The sequence below is a fragment of the Lynx rufus genome, unplaced genomic scaffold (genome assembly GCF_022079265.1).
Source record: "Lynx rufus isolate CCGP_SWC_20201006 ecotype Redwood Valley unplaced genomic scaffold, mLynRuf1.p SCAF_3, whole genome shotgun sequence".
NCBI lineage: Eukaryota > Metazoa > Chordata > Mammalia > Carnivora > Felidae > Lynx > Lynx rufus.
The window spans coordinates 29,250,963-29,269,573 of record NW_025814845.1 but is presented as its reverse complement, the minus strand read 5'-3'; the positions used below and the strand labels follow the sequence as shown (position 1 = coordinate 29,269,573).

General features: G+C 39.9%; 1 protein-coding gene across 4 annotated transcripts; it reads left to right on the top strand.

Moving 5' to 3' along the window:
* Nucleotides 1–1,715: 1,715 nt before the first annotated feature.
* Nucleotides 1,716–14,362, top strand: TLR10 (toll like receptor 10). 4 transcript variants are annotated; one of them, XM_047091667.1, is made up of 5 exons: nt 1,716–1,933; nt 2,150–2,236; nt 8,673–8,770; nt 9,585–9,815; nt 9,927–14,362. In XM_047091667.1, exon 5 carries the CDS (start codon nt 9,990–9,992, stop codon nt 12,417–12,419), a length of 2,430 nt encoding a protein of 809 aa, XP_046947623.1. In that variant the 5' UTR covers nt 1,716–1,933; nt 2,150–2,236; nt 8,673–8,770; nt 9,585–9,815; nt 9,927–9,989; the 3' UTR covers nt 12,420–14,362. The 4 variants fall into 4 exon arrangements, with proteins under 4 accessions (XP_046947623.1, XP_046947624.1, XP_046947625.1 ...); XM_047091668.1 differs by lacking the exon at nt 2,150–2,236; XM_047091669.1 differs by lacking the exons at nt 2,150–2,236; nt 8,673–8,770.
* Nucleotides 14,363–18,611: the final 4,249 nt, after the last annotated feature.

The window sequence follows — 18,611 nt, the reverse complement described above, 5'->3', positions numbered from 1 at the left end:
AGGAAGGAGCCTTCAAAGTGCTCTAAAATGCTTTGGGAAACAATATGGCAGTTCTGGAAAAAATTAATCCAAAAATTGCCATATGATCCAGCAATTCCACTTCTAGGTATAAACCCAATAGAATTGGAAGCAGGGACTTGAACCCCCATGTTCATAGGAATATTATTCACAATAGCCAAAAGGTGAAACAACCCAAATATCCATTGATGGATGAGTGGATGAAGAAATATGGTATATACACAAAATAAAATATTACTCAGCTTTAAAGAAGACAATTCTAATATATACCACAACAGGGAAGAACAGAGTCCTGCCTTACCATTCTTTAACAAGAGTTAGGAATAATTTTTTCTTTAACAAAACTTTCGATCTTGAAGTCAGAGTGAGAGCAGTTAGAGAAAGAAAGATACATAAAGGAACCAGAATGACAATGGAGGGTACATCACTGAGCCTTACCACCACTGGTATGTAGTGAGAAGGATTTCTTGAAGAACAGGTTTTGATCATGGAGGCCAGACTAGTCCAATATGAAAGGTGAAATGAGATATGTGTGGACCTCACTGTTTTCAACGGAAGTATTAGAAACCTTTTTGGTTTTTTTGTTTGTTTTAGTTATTACTAGACCAGAAAGGGTAACTGGGCCCCAAAGAACTCTCATCAAGGGAGGTGAGATTTCAGAGAACAGACTGGAATAATTTCCACCCTGCCACCCCAACCAGAGAATGAAGTCCCAGGAAGCTATAGAGATGTGCCCTCTTAAAAGGTTAGATAAGGAGTCAACAATAAGTTTAATTGGGCAATCACCCTTTAAAGACTGTGACAGTTACACCAGGTAGTCACGCAACTGTGGCCAGATTTGAGGCAGGAAGGCTGAGATGATGAGTGTAGAATGCTTCTAGCATTACCAGTGAGTTTTGAGGTGGCTCAGTTATTAGAAGACAGAGAGAGAGAAAGAGAGAGAGAGAGAGAGAGAGAAGGAAATTCTGAGACACATTACAACATGGAAGAACCTCGAAAACATTACACACTAAGCCAGTCACAAAAGGGCAAACATTGCATGATTCCACTCATATGAGGTGCCTAAGGTAGTCAAACTCCTGCAGAGAATGTAATAGTGGACCCCACAGGTGGAGAGGAAGGGGAATGTGGAGTTATTGTTTAATGGGTCTAGAGCTTATGGTTGGGAAGATGAGAAGATCTACAGATAGACAGTGTGATGGTTGCACAACCATATGAATGTACTTGATGGCACCACACTTAAAAATGATTAGGGGTGGGGGCACCTGGGTGGCTCAGTCAGTTAGGCGTCTGACTTTGGCTCAGGTCACGATCTCACGATTTGTGAGTTTGAGCCCTGAGTGGGGCTCTGTGCTGATGGCCTGGAGCCTATTTCAGATTCTGTGTCTCCCTCTCTCTCTCTGCCCCTCCCCTGCTCATGATCTGTCTCTCTGTGTCTCAAAAATAAATAAATCTTAAGAAAAAAATTTTTTAATGGTTAGGAGAGTCAGGGTGACTCAGTCGGTTGGGCATCTGACTCTTGATTTTGGCTCAGGTCGTGATCTCACAGTTCGAGAGTTTGAGCTCTGCATTGCGCTCTGCTCTGACAGTGCAGAACCTGCGTGGGACTCTTTCTCTCCCCCTCTCTCTGTTCCTCTCCCACTTGTGCTTGCTCTCTCTCTCTCCAAATAAAGAAACTTTTAAAATGGTTAAAATAGTAGATGTTATGTATGTGTATTTTACTGCCATTTTTTAACAAAGTGCTTGAAGATTGTAATAAATTCATGCAACGTGTAATGCCACTAGCATGCAGTAGGGGGCAAAGGAGCTTAAGCTTCACTGAAAAGCTTGATTCAAGCACTCCTGCAGCCAGTTCTGGTCCAGCCAACAAATCATCCACACCTGCAGTTTTGCTAGAGCCGCTGCAAGCCAGGGGGTAAGAACTATTAGCCTTGTTTGCTCTAACACTCATGAGAAAGAAATAAGGGTGGGATGGGTCTTTTCTAAAGAAGAGATCATTCGAACACATGTACATGGGAAAGTAGCCTTACTCAGATTTTTAGTATTTATTATTTTGCCTATATTCATCTAAAGATTAACAATTAATGAGTGATGCTGGGCTACTGATCTAAGGACTTGAACTGTCTTGTAGGTGCTTGAGGGTTTGGATTTTCTTTCACTGGTCGCTGATTAAACCTGGTCAGTTCTTCTACTCAGAATGGATGATCCCATCCTTGTGGTGAGGTTTCTCCAGCTTTTATTTTCCTGTAGTACATGTTAATATCATCTGCTTTGGCTATTTAAAGCATATTTGTTGCTCCTTTACTAAAGTTCTGCATTTGTGTTTTATGTCAAAAAGTAGGAGCCCCTCTAATAGATTTTGTACAATGTAGATATCTTGTTCAGTTTCCTGCAAAAGTCCACGGTGGCTGAAGATGGCCATGTGGCCGCTATAGAGTACAGGATGATTAATAGCACCTAAGCACCTGATTCCTAGAAGAGCTTTACCACAGACCACCTATACTGAGTGATGAATTGAAGTTCTGTGTATGGTCTAAGTTTTATTTCAGTTCTCATGAGTTCATAACTTAGGAATGGATGTAGACAAAGTCTCTTGAGCTTTGTGATATCTAGCAGAGTGACCCCTAGTAGCTGCATGCCACTTCAGAGAAAGGCGCATGGGGTGGGAAGGGAGGAAGAAGCCACCATAACAGCTACCCCTGAGAGTGGAATCAACATGGGTAATCACATCCTAAAAAACTTCATTTCACAGTTTGAAAAGCCTTCAATCTGGGTGCCGGAAGGGACTAGATAGGTCTGGGTTCACATCCATACTCTGTGACTTATTCACTGAGTTACTTTGGGTAAGTTACTTAACCTCTGAGTTTTGGCTTCTCCATTTGTGAAATAGGGATAAAAATGGCCACCATTTGGGGTGCCCGGGTGGCTCAGTCGGGAAAGTGTCCAACTTCGGCTCAGGTCATGATCCTGTGGTCCGTGAGTTTGAGCCCCATGTCGGGCTCTGTGCTGACAGTTCAGAACCTGCAGCCTGCTTCAGATTCTGTGTCTCCCAATCTCTCTCTCTCTCTCTCTCTGTCTGCCCCTCGCCTGCTCATGTATGTGCACGTGCTGTCTCTCAAAAATAAACAAACATTAAAAAAACCTTTTTTAAAAAGACCACCATTTTGTTAAGTTATTGAAGGGATTGAACAAGATAGTGTATGGAAAACATTTAGCTCTATGCCAGGCACATAGGTGACACCCAAAAAATGTCATTCTTGCTCTTTCTTATGTTGCAAATATTGTACAACATGCTATAGGTTTTAACCCTTTCTCTAATTTTTTTATCACTGGGAAAAGAAAAGTTAGATGGTTAAGTATTCTTTGATAAATCACTAACAGTCATTTCATAGTGTCTTTTGATTTGGATTTTTAAATCATAAGCTATTAAAAAGTCATTCTCTTTTTTACCTATTTTCAGCAGAGTAGTAATAGTAGGAGAAGTATGATAAAAATATGCAATACATATTGAATGCATCTTTCATAAAAATTTTATGTTATACTTTTTAAAATGTTGTAATGAAATGCCAGAGTGCACATGCATTGACTGAGAGATAAGACCTTTTTATTTTCTTACATTAAGGAAAGTTCAAAAGAGTTAGTTCCTCTCCCTTCTTTAGAATAAATTACAGATGAGGTTGTGGTATTGGGTAGGGAGAAGAGGTGAGTAATGTATAGAGATCATGACACCTCCTTTCAGGGGATTCTAGAAGCAGCAACTAGGTTAGATATTGTCGCATTTTTCAAGGGCCATAGCCTCCGAACCTAGGGGCTTTAAGTAAGTTGCTAAAAATTTAATTACTCTGTGAGATGATGATGTTAAAAACACTTTTGTCAGTTTAATGACTATAACTGTCAGTGTCCTGCCAAGCCACATTGGATCCTGAGACAAAAGCAAAATTCAGTAATACTGATCCTGTCTTCACGAAAAATTTTGATATTTTGTTCATTGTGAATTTTTATGTTAAAATTAATTTTAAAATATTCCATTAAAACATTGTTTATCGGGGCGCCTGGGTGGCGCAGTCGGTTAAGCGTCCGACTTCAGCCAGGTCACGATCTCGCGGTCCGTGAGTTCGAGCCCCGCGTCGGGCTCTGGGCTGATGGCTCAGAGCCTGGAGCCTGTTTCCGATTCTGTGTCTCCCTCTCTCTCTGCCCCTCCCCCGTTCATGCTCTGTCTCTCTCTGTCCCAAAAATAAATAAACGTTGAAAAAAAAATTTAAAAAAAAAAAAAAAAAAAAAAAACATTGTTTATCTTGATTCTTGAATTTCTTGACACTCCTTAAAACTTGTGTCTGAAATCACCCTACCCTTGGCCTAGATAACTGCTACCATTTGAATAAGCCACACATGGTAACAGTGATTTATATACGTGATCTCTTGTGCCTCTGCACAAAATTTATTTTATAGATGAAAAATTGAACCTTTCAGCAGTTAAATAAATAGTCTAAGTTAACACAGGCAGTAAATGACTAAGATAGGACTTGAACACAAATCTATCAGTCCCCAACATCAAACTCATGATCTGACCATCATGTACTACACCATATCAGGAATTCACAACACAAATTCATTCATTCAACACACATTTTTTTTTTTTTTTTTTTTTTTTTGGGACAGAGAGAGACAGAGCATGAACGGGGGAGGGGCAGAGAGAGAGGGAGACACAGAATCGGAAACAGGCTCCAGGCTCCGAGCCATCGGCCCAGAGCCTGACGCGGGGCTCGAACTCACGGACCGCGAGATCGTGACCTGGCTGAAGTCGGACGCTTAACCGACTGCGCCACCCAGGCGCCCCTCAACACACATTTTTGAGAACATATTATGTGCCGTCATGTGCTAAGAGATACAGAATTGAATTTATTTATTTTAAAAGACTTTATTTTTCTTTTTTTTTTTTTATTTATTTATTTTTGGGACAGAGAGAGACAGAGCATGAATGGGGGAGGGGCAGAGAGAGAGGGAGACACAGAATCGGAAACAGGCTCCAGGCTCTGAGCCATCAGCCCAGAGCCCGACGCGGGGCTCGAACTCACGGACCGCGAGATCGTGACCTGGCTGAAGTCGGACGCTTAACCGACTGCGCCACCCAGGCGCCCCAAGACTTTATTTTTCAAAGTAATCTCTACACCCAACGTGGAGCTCGAACTCACAACCCTGAGATCAAGAGTCACACACTTCAACAACTGAGCCAGCTAGGCACCCCTCATTCATAGATACATTTAAAAAGTATTTACTGAGCATGTGCTTTGTGCACTATTCTATTAGGTGGGGATACAGAAGTGAAAAAGCTCATCAGCTCCTTTCTTCCCTCATGGGTGTAAGATGTGGAAGAGACAGTCAATAAACAAGTGCTCTGTTTTGAAGAGAAATAAAATAAGGTGATGTGAACTAACAGCAAGTCTGGCCACTTTAGATTAGGTAGGTGGTCAAGTCAGGACTCTTAGAGGAGATAAACTTTTTTTTTTCAAAAATTTTTTTATTGCTGAGAGAGAGAGACAGAGTGTGAGCAGGGGAGGGGCAGAGAGAGAGGGAGACACAGAATTCGAAGCAGGCTCCAGGCTCTGAGCTGTCAGCACGGAGCCTGACACAGGGCTCAAACCCACAGACCGTGAGATCATGACCTGAGCCCAAATTGGACGCTCAGCCAACTAAGCCACCCAGGCGCCCTTAGGAGATAAACTTTTTAAGCCAAGATCTAAATGAGAAGAGAGATCCAGCCAAGGAAGGGTTGGGAAAGAGTAACCCAAGGGAGAGGGGGGTGGGAAATCCAGTGCAAAGTCCTAAGGTCAGAGCGAGTATAGTTGTGGCCAGGGAGCAAAAAGAAGGACAGTATGACTGGAGTGTAGAGGGCCAGGAGAAGGGTGGTATGAAGAGAGATCCTAGAAAGAAGCAAGAGCAGCTCATGGAGAGTGTTATAAACCAATTTCAGGTGTTTGGGTTTTATTCTAAATGTAACAGTATGTAGTTAGGACATAGGTTGGCTGCTGTAACAAAATATAGTGGCTTAAACAAGACAGGGCTCAACAGAATGGTTCAGTCCATGTCAGTCCTTATAAGTAGTTGATATAAAACCTAAACTGTGTGGCATTTGCAGACTTACTCATTAGGTTCCTTGGACTCTATGATGGGAAAGTTTAAAGAATCAGTATGACTTAGTGAGATATAATTTTATTATGATTAGGTTATTACAAGGTATTTTGAAAACAAATTTACCTTGACTCACCCTAGAGAGACAAGGTAGCTGAGGGGCTAAGACACCAGGCACTGGACTCACCATCTATTAACTTTGTGACTCTGAAGCAGTCATATGACCTCTCTAAGCACCACCTTCATATCTGTGAAAGGTGAACTGCGGTAGCACTGACGCTGTAAGGCTGTTGTTGTAAGGATCAAGCTATATAAAATTAGTATTACATAGCTCAATGAATGTTAGTGGTTGTTATTAAAAAGACATCAAGTGGCCACTGCCTCATGTGCATGACAGAGTCAGTATGGAGTGGAGATGCTATCTGCCTTGAATAGATATAAATGTATGGATTCATCACCCAGGACAAGTTACTAAGGTCATCCTAAAGGTGGGTAATGGATTAATGTTATGGTACTGGTAACAAATTTATTTTCCCATATTTTTAAAATCTGGAAAATTATCATGAACATAAAGTTGTATTATAGGGGCTCTTTTTTTATGTTCGTGGTTTGTTCTTATATTGATCATTGGATGCTATATTAAGTGTCATATAAAAAGGAGTGACCAAGAAAAGGCTACCTGGGATAAATTGGAAGAATATTCTCAGTGGAAAGGTGAAAACCCCAGGCCAGTTCCAGGTTACCATCTTCTCAACCCCATTCCCCACCCAGTGTCTTTTGTGCTTTCTTCCCCTGAGCACACAATGGACAAGGAATATCAAAATCAAAGTTTTCTCTTTATATTCATGTCACAAGATGGTCAAGCAATTCTGTATCCATTTTTCTATATTCTACAAAATAGTTTTACAAAGTATTTCATTTTTAAGTTATTTTGGGAAATGTCCACATTTTCTAGAATTTCTAAACAACAACAACAAACTTAGGCAGGTTCTAGAGAAAGAAAAATCTAGATGAACATGAGGTAATATTCCAGGTGTCCTCTTGTATGACTTCTGCCTGTTTTGTCCCCCCACCATGCCTTCATACATATTATCTCATTTATTTATCTTGAAACTCTGGGAGGGGAATACTATTTCCTGCATTTTACAGATGAGGAAACTCATGGATGCAGAATTCTGAGGACTTTGAGAGAAGAGTCAGACTTCAAGTTGTTTGGACACAGAACAGAGGCAATTAAAGAACTAAGTTTTTCATAATATTCATTATTCAATATATTTATTAAGTACCCACTCTGCTGGGAACTTTTCTGGGCACTGGGGCTATAGCAGTGAATAAAACAGATAGAACTTCTGTTCCTACATAGCTTACATTCTAGTAAGGGGTAAGAAAAGAGAGTCTATAAAAAAAATGATAAATGTGCATGTTAGGTGGTGAGAAGGGCTAGAAAGAAAAATAACTTTTTGGGGCACCTGGGTGGCTCGGTTGGTTAAGCATCTGACTTCAGCTCAAGTCATGATCTTGCGGTTCACGACTTCGAGCCCCACATCAGGCTCTGCTGATAGCTCTGAGCTTGGAGCCTGCTTTGAATTGTGTGTCCCTCTCTCTCTCTCTGCCCCTCCCCTGCTCATGCTCTGTCTCTCTCTGTCTCTCAAAAATAATGAACATAAAAACGTTTTTTTAAAAAAAGAAAAGAAACATAACTTTAAGATAAGGAGAATAGAGAGTGGGGAGTGATATTTTGTAGAGGGTGGTCAAAAAAGTCTCTCTGATGTGGTGATCTTCATGCAGAGATGTGAAGGGAGTGAGGGAGCATGCCACTTGTCATCTAGAGAAAGTGTATTTTGGAAAAAGAACAACAAATCCAAGTTCAAAAATCTGATGTGGGAGCATGCTTGGGAAGTGTAAGGAATGACCAGACTAGAGTTGGAGAAATGGATTGAAGATGTCAGCTGTTGCAAGGACTCAGGATTTTCCTCCAGTTGAAATAAGAAAATAGTGGAGGATTTGGACTAGAAGAGGGTCAGATTCTGATGTACATTTTAAAGATTCCTCTGTTTGTTGGGTGGAAATGACTGAAGAGGCACAAGGTTGATAGGAAAGACCCCCTGGGTCTCTATCAAGAAGTGGTTAGATTCTAATATTAAATTTGTAAACTCTTAAACTTTATGTCTTCCTACACCATGCACTGGGAAAACACCAAGGCAAGGTAAGTAGCTTGGTGAGAGTTTTCCTGCTTAATACATGCATGTATTTCCTGCTTAATACATGTGCCCAATACACACCAACCCTCACTTTCCTCAGGCTGGTAACTCCCACAGAACAGCAGGAGGAACAAAAGATATAATACTCCATGGGAAGATATGGTGTAGTGAGACCTCTCTGCTGTTCATGCTATCCCATTGTTCTGAGAAGCTATGTGTGTGTGTGCCCATGTACCTGTGCAGACATGGTGTATATATTTTGGCACTGTAGAAAGCCCCCAAGAAATGGAAACTGTTATTATCATTATTTCTCTTATTTGTCAGTGATCTAGATTGCTGTTGCCACCAACCTGAAGACATATGGAACCATAAGGACAGGAACCATTCTGTTTATTTCTGTTTTAGACCTTCCATGTGTATGGGTAAGCATTGTTGAAAATCAGATATTAGCTCAAAGGACTCTCTATGTCCACAAATGTAAAAGTTGAGGAACAATTCCTTGACGTTAATTCAGGAGCCCATAGTATTTGGTAATAAAAAAGTACCTTCATTGAGAGTTTAAATCTTGCACAAAAACTGCACATAGTTGTTTATAGCTGCTGTATTCATAATTGCCAAAACTTGGAAGAAACCAACATGTCCTTCAGTAGGTGAATGGATAAACAAACTATGGTACATCCAGATAATGGAATACTATCCTGTGCTAAAAGGAAACAAACTATCAAACTATGCAAAGAATGGAGGAACTTTAAATGCATACTAGTAAGTAAGATAAGCCAATCTGAAAAAGCTATATACTGTATGTTTCCAGCCAAATGACAGTCTGAAAAGGACAAAACTATGGAGACAATAAAAATATCAATGGTTCTAAAGGGTTGTGGAGTACAAGGAAGATGAATAGGCAGAGCATAGAGGATTTTTAGGGCAATGAATGTATGCATAATGATGAATGCATGCCACTATACGTTTGTCCAAACTCATAGAATGTCCAACACCAAGAGTGAACAATAATGTCAATTGTGGACTTTGAGTGATTATACTGTGTCAATGTAGGTCCATTGATTGTAACAAGTGTGCCATACGGATGGAGGATGTTGCTGACTGGGGAGGCCATGCAGGTGTGGGGTTGGGGGGATATGGAAAAATTTCTATACTTTCTCCTCAATCTTTCTGTGAGCCTTAAACTTCTCTAAAAGAATAAAATCTTAAAATTTTTCACTTTAAATTTTCTTAAAGCCTTCAGGCTATCCAAATGGGACGCAAGGGAGTGTTGAATATGGCCTGGCAATGAAATTCCGAAGTTGAACTGGGAGAAAGGCACTTCTGCCAACTATTATATGTATCCCTTCTGGGAATTCTGACTCACCTCAGTGATGGGGATATGCACAGCAACTGGCTTGGAAATCTGTAAGCCAAACTCTCAGATCATGTCACGATCTCAGATCATGTCAAAGACTCAATATACAGGTTAGAACTCTGTTCCAAACTCTTGGTGAATATAGTGAATTTTGGGCATCAAAAATAATCCTGTAGGATTTAAAAAATTACATAACCATGTAACATTATATATCTTTCTAGGATTTTGAACTCATCTTCATCATCCATATGAAGGAACCAAGTGATTGAATCCTTGGAATTACAATGACACTTATCAGAAGTATTTATGTATTTTGTAGTATTGTTATGTCAGTGCTGGGCTACGCGTCAAAGCCGCCAGAAGACAGGGAATTGACAACCAACTGCTCCAACATGTCCCTAAGAAAGGTTCCTGCAGACTTGACCCCAACCACAACCACACTGGATTTATCCTACAACCTCCTTTCTCAGCTTCAGAGTTCAGATTTTCGTTCTGTCTCTAAACTGGAAGTTTTGATTCTATGCCATAACAGAATCCAAGAGCTGGATATCAAGACCTTTGAATTCAACAGAGAGTTAAGATATTTAGATTTGTCTTACAACAGATTGAAGATTGTAACTTGGTATTCACTGGCAGGTCTCAGACATTTAGATCTTTCTTTCAATGACTTTGACAGTGTGCCTATCCATGAGGAGGCTGGCAACATGTCACATCTGGAAATCCTGGGTTTGAGTGGGGCAAAAATACGAAAATCAGATTTCCAGAAAATTGCTCATTTGCATCTAAATACAGTCTTCTTAGGATTAAGAAGTCTTTCTTATTATGAAGAAGGTAGCCTGCCCATCTTAAACACAACAAAACTTCATATTGTTTTACCAATGAACACAAATTTCTGGGTTCTTTTGCGTGACGGAATCAAGACTTCAAAAATACTAGAAATGACAAACATAGATGGCAAAAGCCAATTTTCAAGTTATGAAACTCAACAAAATCTTACTTTAGCGAATTCCAAGACATCTATTCTATTGCTTAATAAAGTTGATTTACTCTGGGACGACCTTCTCCTCATCTTCCAGTTTGTTTGGCATACATCAGTAGAATGCTTCCAAGTCCAACATGTGACTTTTGGAGGCAAGGTTTATCTTGACCATAATTCATTTGATTACTCAAATACTGCAATGAGAACTATAAAATTGGAGCACATACAGTTCAGAATTTTTTATATTCCACAGGAAAGGGTCTACTTGCTTTTTACCAAAATGGATATAGAAAACCTGACTATATCAGATGCACAAATGCCACACATGCAGTTTCCTAATTATCCTACAAGATTCAAACATTTAAATTTTGCTGATAATATCTTAACAGATGACCTGTTTAAGCAACCTATCCAATTGCCTCATTTGAAAACTTTAATTTTGAAGGGCAATAAATTGGAGACACTTTCTTTAGTGAGTTTCTTTGCCAACAACACATCCTTGAAGCACTTAGATCTCAGCCAGAATCTGTTACAATATGAAAATGATGAAAATTGCTTTTGGCCAGAAACCTTGATCACTATGAACCTGTCATCCAACAAATTTGCTGATTCTGTTTTCAGGTGCTTGCCCAGAAGTATTCAAATACTTGACCTGAATAATAACAAAATTCAAACTGTCCCTAAAGAGATTATTCATCTGAAGTCTTTGCGAGAACTAAATCTCGCATTTAACTTTCTAACTGATCTTCCTGGGTGCAGTCATTTCAGAAAACTCTCAATTCTGAACATTGAAATGAACTTAATTCTCAGCCCATCTCTGGATTTTTTCCAGAGCTGTCAGGAAGTTAAGACTCTGAATGCAGGAAGAAATCCATTCCGGTGTACCTGTGAATTAAGAGATTTCATTCAGCTGGAAAAATATTCACAGGGCATGATGATTGGATGGTCAGATTCATATATCTGTGAATACCCTTTGAATCTAAAGGGGACTCGGTTAAAGGATGTTCATCTTCCTGAATTATCTTGCAACACAGCTCTGTTGATTGTCACCATTGTGGTTATCATGCTAGTTCTGGGGACGGCTATGGCCTTCTGCTGCCTCTACTTTGATCTGCCCTGGTATCTCAGGATGCTAGGTCAGTGGACACAGACATTGCAGAGGATTAGGAAGACAACCCAAGAACAACTCAAGAGAAATGTCCAGTTCTATGTGTTTATTTCATACAATAAACATGATTCTACCTGGGTGAAGCATGAATTAATTCCCAATCTAGAGAAAGAAGAGAACTTGATTTGCCTTCATGAAGGAAACTTTGATCCTGGTAAGAGCATTACTGAAAATATCACGAACTGCATTGAGAAAAGCTGTAAGTCCATCTTTGTTTTGTCTCCCAACTTTGTCCAGAGTGAGTGGTGCCATTATGAACTTTACTTTGCCCACCAAAATCTCTTCCATGAAAATTCTGATTACATAATTTTTATCTTGCTAGAACCCATTCCACTCTACTGTATTCCTACCAGGTATCCTAAGCTGAAAGCTCTTATGGAAAAGAAAGCATACTTGGAATGGCCCAAAGATAGGCGTAAATGTGGACTTTTTTGGGCAAAACTTAGAGCTTCTATTAATGTTAATTTATTAGAAACCAGAGAGATGTGTGAACTACAGACATTTGTGGAGCTGAATGAAGAGTCTCAAGGTTCTGTAATCTCTCTGATAAGAACAGACTGCCTATAAAAATCCTCCCTTCCCGTAGGGAAATGGGCCTTGCATACACCGTGGGGATAGAAATTGATACAGCCTTTATGATGGTTATTTGGCAATATCATTTAAATGAAAAATGACTACTTTTATGTCACTTCCTCGAAGGATTTCTAAGAATGTATCCTACAGAAATACAAGTTTGCAAAGGCTTCTATAAAACAGTGTTCATCCCAGAATATTTGTAATACTGAAAAATTGAAAACAGCTCATGTTTCCACAGAATAAAAACGAATTCAATAAATTATAGTTCATTAATGTGATAAAATGTTACACAGCCATTAAAAAGAATGAGGTAGTTCTATATTTACTGGTATGGAGAAAATTATATTAATATGGTGGTTTATATATTGAAATAAAAGTCTAAATGAATCTATATTCAGTACTTTGGCATACTTTGGTATACTTTGGCAATTTCACTTTGGTGTAGTAACAGTGGTTTAGGCCTGGGAGGTTATATTACAGAAAACTTTTGGTTTCTATGTTGTATACTTCCATAATGTTGAAGTTGCTTAAGTGAATCTATATTTCTTTATTAGGTAGAAAAAACAAGAAAGATAATGTTTAAAGCCTACGCATCCTACTCATTTTGCTTGATTCTTCCTTTCTAGTCTCCCCAGTCATAGAAAGAAAACAAGCTTTTCTAAATTTTGCAAAATTATATTTCAAAAAATGTTAACTCCTTCATTAGAAAAATTTCTGTGACTTACCCACCTGATAAAGGAAGAAAATGGCCATGCTTGTTTAAGATCTGACACCAATCTCCTGTTACCTTCCTGCCTCCTATCATTGAGCCGTATCAAGTTATTGGCCCTTTTCCAGAACATTCAGTCTCTTTCTCTGCCCCCAGACCCTAACATATTGCATGACTGACTGTACAATCCAAATGTCAACTTTTTTTTGGAAAACTTCCTCACTTCTAAGTATGATGCCCCTTGATTCTCCATAACACTTCAAATATATTTCTATCACAAACTGATCATATATATTTTTAAAGTTTCCCATTCTCATTAGAGTATGAGCTCCTGAAAGGCAAGGACAGACTTCCCTCTGCCCTTATATCAACAGGTGTTTACTCAGTCCCTGGTTCAGAGAAGGTGTCAATAAGTGTTTATGGAATGGATGCCAGGTAAGCTAGAGGAACTTAGCAGGGACTCAACCAGCTTCAGGATAGAAAGTCAGGGGAAAAAGGCAGAGAATCCAGAATTGAAGTATTTCTGAGTACAGCTTGAATTATGTGAAATTGCCAATATGTTGTTGCTCTTGACCTACAACACCTACTTCATCTCATTCAATCTAATAAAACTAATATCCTAAGTAGGGTAAAATTAGGCTCTGCATCTACCTTATTTCCTTATAGTTGTGATCTTATGAATTTCTCATGCTAGCAGTCATTTGAGAAATTGTATTCAAGATGGTCAACTTGAAAGTATAGAGACAGGGTTGGGTGTCAATCTCTAAGCCAGGTTGTGCTACCATTTGGCCAATGACCAGTCTACTTGGAGAAGCTAGAGCTCAGCAGCCTTGAGGCTGAGTGTCTCTCTTCTTCCTCCCTTATGAGCTCATGGTCTGTTTGGTAAAAGGGGAAACCCAAAGAAACCACAGTGCAGCAAGATCAGAGCATGGGGAGAATGCTTTTCCAACCAGGCTTTTTGCATCTGGGCCATTGCTATTAGTGTGATTCATGGCTTCTGGAGGAATCAGACAGACACTGTATGAGTATTTTTAAATCTTGAGTAAATTACTCAGTGTGAGACATTTATCTTTAAAGAGCAGTTAATTGAGAACATGTAAAGTAGGTAACATTAGTCCTGAAGTCAATAGGGTTGAGTTATTCCATGGTAGAATCCTCAATTTAATAATGCGGTTTTAAAAATAGATGTATTTTGTCACAATTAAAAAATAATACATTAGGTATACCTCTAGGCAACTTCTTTTTTTAAATTACTTCTAGTATTTTTTTAATTTTTTAACGTTTATTTATTTTTGAGACAGAGAGAGACAGAGCATGAATGGGGGAGGGTCAGAGAGAGGGAGACACAGAATCTGAAACAGGCTCCAGGCTCTGAGCTGTCAGCACAGAGCCCGACGCGGGGCTCGAACTCACAGACCGCAAGATCATGACCTGAGCCGAAGTCAGCTGCTTAACCGACTGAGCCACCCAGGCGCCCCAGGCAACTTCTTGTTTCAGCAGCTAGACTACCATGAAATCTTACCTATCAGATCATTGTACTGTTCCAGAAACTTAAGATTTTCCAGAAAATTAGAACTTCCTAATTTGCTTGGTTTTGAGTCTTATTAGGTATATAATATTGACTCTTGTGGTATATAATAGAAAATGAATCATACATAGGTTTAATATTGGGATATGAGATTGAAGTAGCACCTAGCCTCATGCAGAACTGAGGATATACTTTTACCCAAGAAGTTTTAGATTTCATCGAGGGACCCACTCTCCTCAAGCATGACATTGATGAGGAAGTAAGCATACACAGACTGCATGCTGTAACAGAACCCAGTGTAATGAGTCTGATCATATTTTGAAAATGATTCCAGGTCTTATGAAGTTGCAAGTTCCTTCCCATTCCCTTGCCATTTGCCAACCTGGAGCTTCTTCCATTTTTTTCTCAAGGAGATTGAGCTCTGTATCAATATTGTTCAAGTCTTCTGCGGATTCTTCAGGATGCCTTCCCAACCACTGTGCATCTCTACAGATAAATGACACTATTTTCTGGGTGTCAACAGTCCAGTGTGGATAATGTTCTATATTCTATAAAAGTGGCAAAGAGGTCTATGATAAAATGGGATTATAATCCTCAAATTCCAAATGGTTTGGAGGGAGATGAGTTTTAAATCTAATTTATGGCAAATTTTCTCTGAGGTGCAACTCCTTCGTGTATTATGATGAACCATTCAAGAAAAGCATAGATTAGGAATGTAAGTCTATGAGTGAGAGTTTAGAACCTATCAGATATAACTCTCACTTTCAAGTGGGAAATTGCATCTTTGGAATTTTAAATGACTCACCTAAGCCTGAGGTCAAACATTGATCTTTTAACTCCTACACTGATGAGACTTTTCTTTCCAATCCAGGACAAGATGCCTCTTACTTTTTGTATTTGATTTCATCATTGTGATCCTTTCATTTCCATTCTCAACAACAGAGCCTTGGATTGGGCCCCTTGCATATCCTGCTTAGACTGTCCAAAATTATTTGTGCCTGGACTCTGCAGTGTCTCCCCACTGCCTTGGACCCCTTCCTCCATCCTGGCTACCAACTCTTTTGAAGGGCCTTTGTTGAATTTCTAAGTCCTTCTTAGGGTCTGGTACTACCAAGACTGGCAGTGTTCTTCAAGTGAGATATCCCTGGCCCAGACCCAGACCCATATGGATCCTGGTCTTCATTTGTCCCCCTCAAGATGCTTTCTGACCCACTGCCTTACACATGAAGTCAATCAGATATCCTGAGGCGCTCTAGAACTCATGCCTAGGGGGCCCTCTCAGAGTTTGGTTGTTGGACCCCAATTTGAGTTGGACAATCTGGCAAGCAGATCACTGCTGCTGGCTGAAGCAGTGTGGGACTACCCAAGATTGGGCCAACAGAATGGTGCTAACATGCTGATTTGAGATGACTCTCACACTGAACACAAGATGACTTCAGGGGTCAGGGCTATCAATAGTCTACCACCAGCCCTTAGACTTGAGCCACCAGTGTGGGCTTGTGTCTATCTGTGTTTTGACTATAGTGCCGCCTCTTGTCTATAGCACCATAGGATGGCAAGCATGGCAGCAGGTGTCTTTCACCCTGCACTCCTCCTCTTCCCCCAGCATCTGGCATCCAGGGTGATAACTGCCATTGCTGTAGGCTCTATGTCATGTGTTAGGCAGTCTTTCAAGGATGGCTTTCAATACTGAACACAAATGGGCCTTATAATCAATGTCCTCTTTTACCTTCCACTGATGTGGTGACATTGTGCTCTCCCTGTCCTAAGCCATGTTGAAGAGGGAAGTCCTTATCCTGGAAGAGTGGGACTGTGCTTCTCTCTTCACACATGAACCCCTCACCGACCCTCCCCCACTGGTGTTAGTGTATGGAAGGCAAGGGTCCATTCAGCATCAAAAGAGCTCCCATTCTGGGAATGCAATGATTACTACCTCAATAGTCCATGGGAAGACAAGACTGGAAAATGCCTTGTTCTATGTTTATACCATAAAATTATGAACGGTAAACTTAACAAGACCAGAAAAGGAATATTGGTTCACATTGACCTGCATATTTTGGGGAAGGCTTGCATCAATGAAGCACAGTACCAACCATTGAGAAAGAGTCATTGGAAGGCAGTGTGGACAGATGATGCAGTGTCATGGCTATTAATGTGACCAGTGTTATAGACATACTATTAGGGAACTGAAGAGGCACAAAGAGCTATAATGTTTAATGTAAGTAGGCTCTGAAGACCCGTGTCCTTGTGATTAATTACAGCACTGCTACCATTTTCTCCTGGTGGTACATATAAAATTAACCATGGAGGGTGCATTGGATAATAAAATGCCTGAAGAGATGGTTCTTGGATTTGAAACAAGAAGACATGGTGCTTGGATCTCACAAAGACTCTTTCAATGAACCACCTAGAAAATAAATAATACATAAGTAACTCTTCTCTATCCATCTTCATTAATAAGACACCAAGCCTCCCATGGGTCCATACATTTTGAAACATTTTTAAATCAAATTATTTATATAGACACGAGTCTATATATATATATATATATAGACACGAATATATATATATACATATATATATATATATGTATATATATATATATTCCCAGAGCCCTGCACACCCTGGAGGCAGCTCTGAGAAGGAAAATATCCTGGCTCATGTGGCCAGAACTTATATTGCTTCTTATTTCTTGGCTACTCAAACTTGTTTTGGTTTTAGCAGAAGTCATTGAGCACAGGAGAGTTTTGTCTCAAGTGCTATGGCTCATGTGGTGAAATTCAGTGGTAAGACTAATGGATCTGACAGATTGGCAAAGGCAAATTCTAGCAACACAATATTAAGGTTATTGGAAGTTTCTCCTACAGTTTTGACAAAAAATTGAAGGAAGGGATGCATTTCTTATTTTATATCAGGATGGGTGAAAGCTCTACATTATTAGGTTCTGTTTTCTCTGTGGAGGAAGTTAGATTTTTAGTTGTGTCTGGGAACTTTCTAAACCTAGTGACCTGAAGTATTTAACTTCCTGGCAGCAGCACCTTTGGCCCTGGGGAAAGAAATAGGGCAGAAGAAGAAGCTATATATACCAGTTAGCTCTAATTGTCCATTAGGCTCAATGTCTTCTTTTGATTCCTGGTCTCATTAGTCCTGGGGAGATCCAGAGACCCATTAGCCCTCAACCTTCTCCTGGTTCTTTGATTTCTGGAAAAGAGTTGAGTCAGTCTCCATGATACTGCTTTTTTAGTATCGTGGCCCTGTATGTAACAATACAAATTCTAACCCTTCTTGAGGTTTATATGTGCCAGCCACTGTTCTAAGGATGTTGTGAGTTATACTTGCTAATTGTCATAGATCTATGAATTAAATTTTATCATTATTCTTATGTAACAGATTAAGTACAGAAGGTACTCAAAAGTTAAGGTTTCATGGCTAATAAATGACAGAAATCCAAGGTAGTCTAATTATAGAGTCTGCTTTCCTGTGTACTATGCTATGCCGATTCCAAAGAGCCTGTTAACTATTGGTTTCACTCATATTTATATTCACCATGAAAATACTTGTTCATGCTAGACCATATTTTTGAATGGAGGGGTCTCGTTGATTAAGAGTAAGTCTCATCATTTAGTATATAACTCAAATGCTGCCAGTCCTTACTGGCCTATGGCTAAAATAAGGCACATCAACATCAGTGACCCCAAGTTTTTGTTCTTGGCCCACCGGCTTATGCAGGGCTTCTGGCCTCCTGCAAAGGTCCCCATGAGTAATTCTAGGAGATCTCAAGGAGCCTCAGTTCTGCTCGCACACCACACTGACAGCTACACTCCCCATTTGCCACCACCATGGCCTGCCCACTGTAGCTAACTCAGGTGGCTAAACCTGGGGCCCTTCAAAGCCCTTGAGAGAGCCTTGCACTATTGACATTGCTGAATGAAGGTGCCTCCTAGAT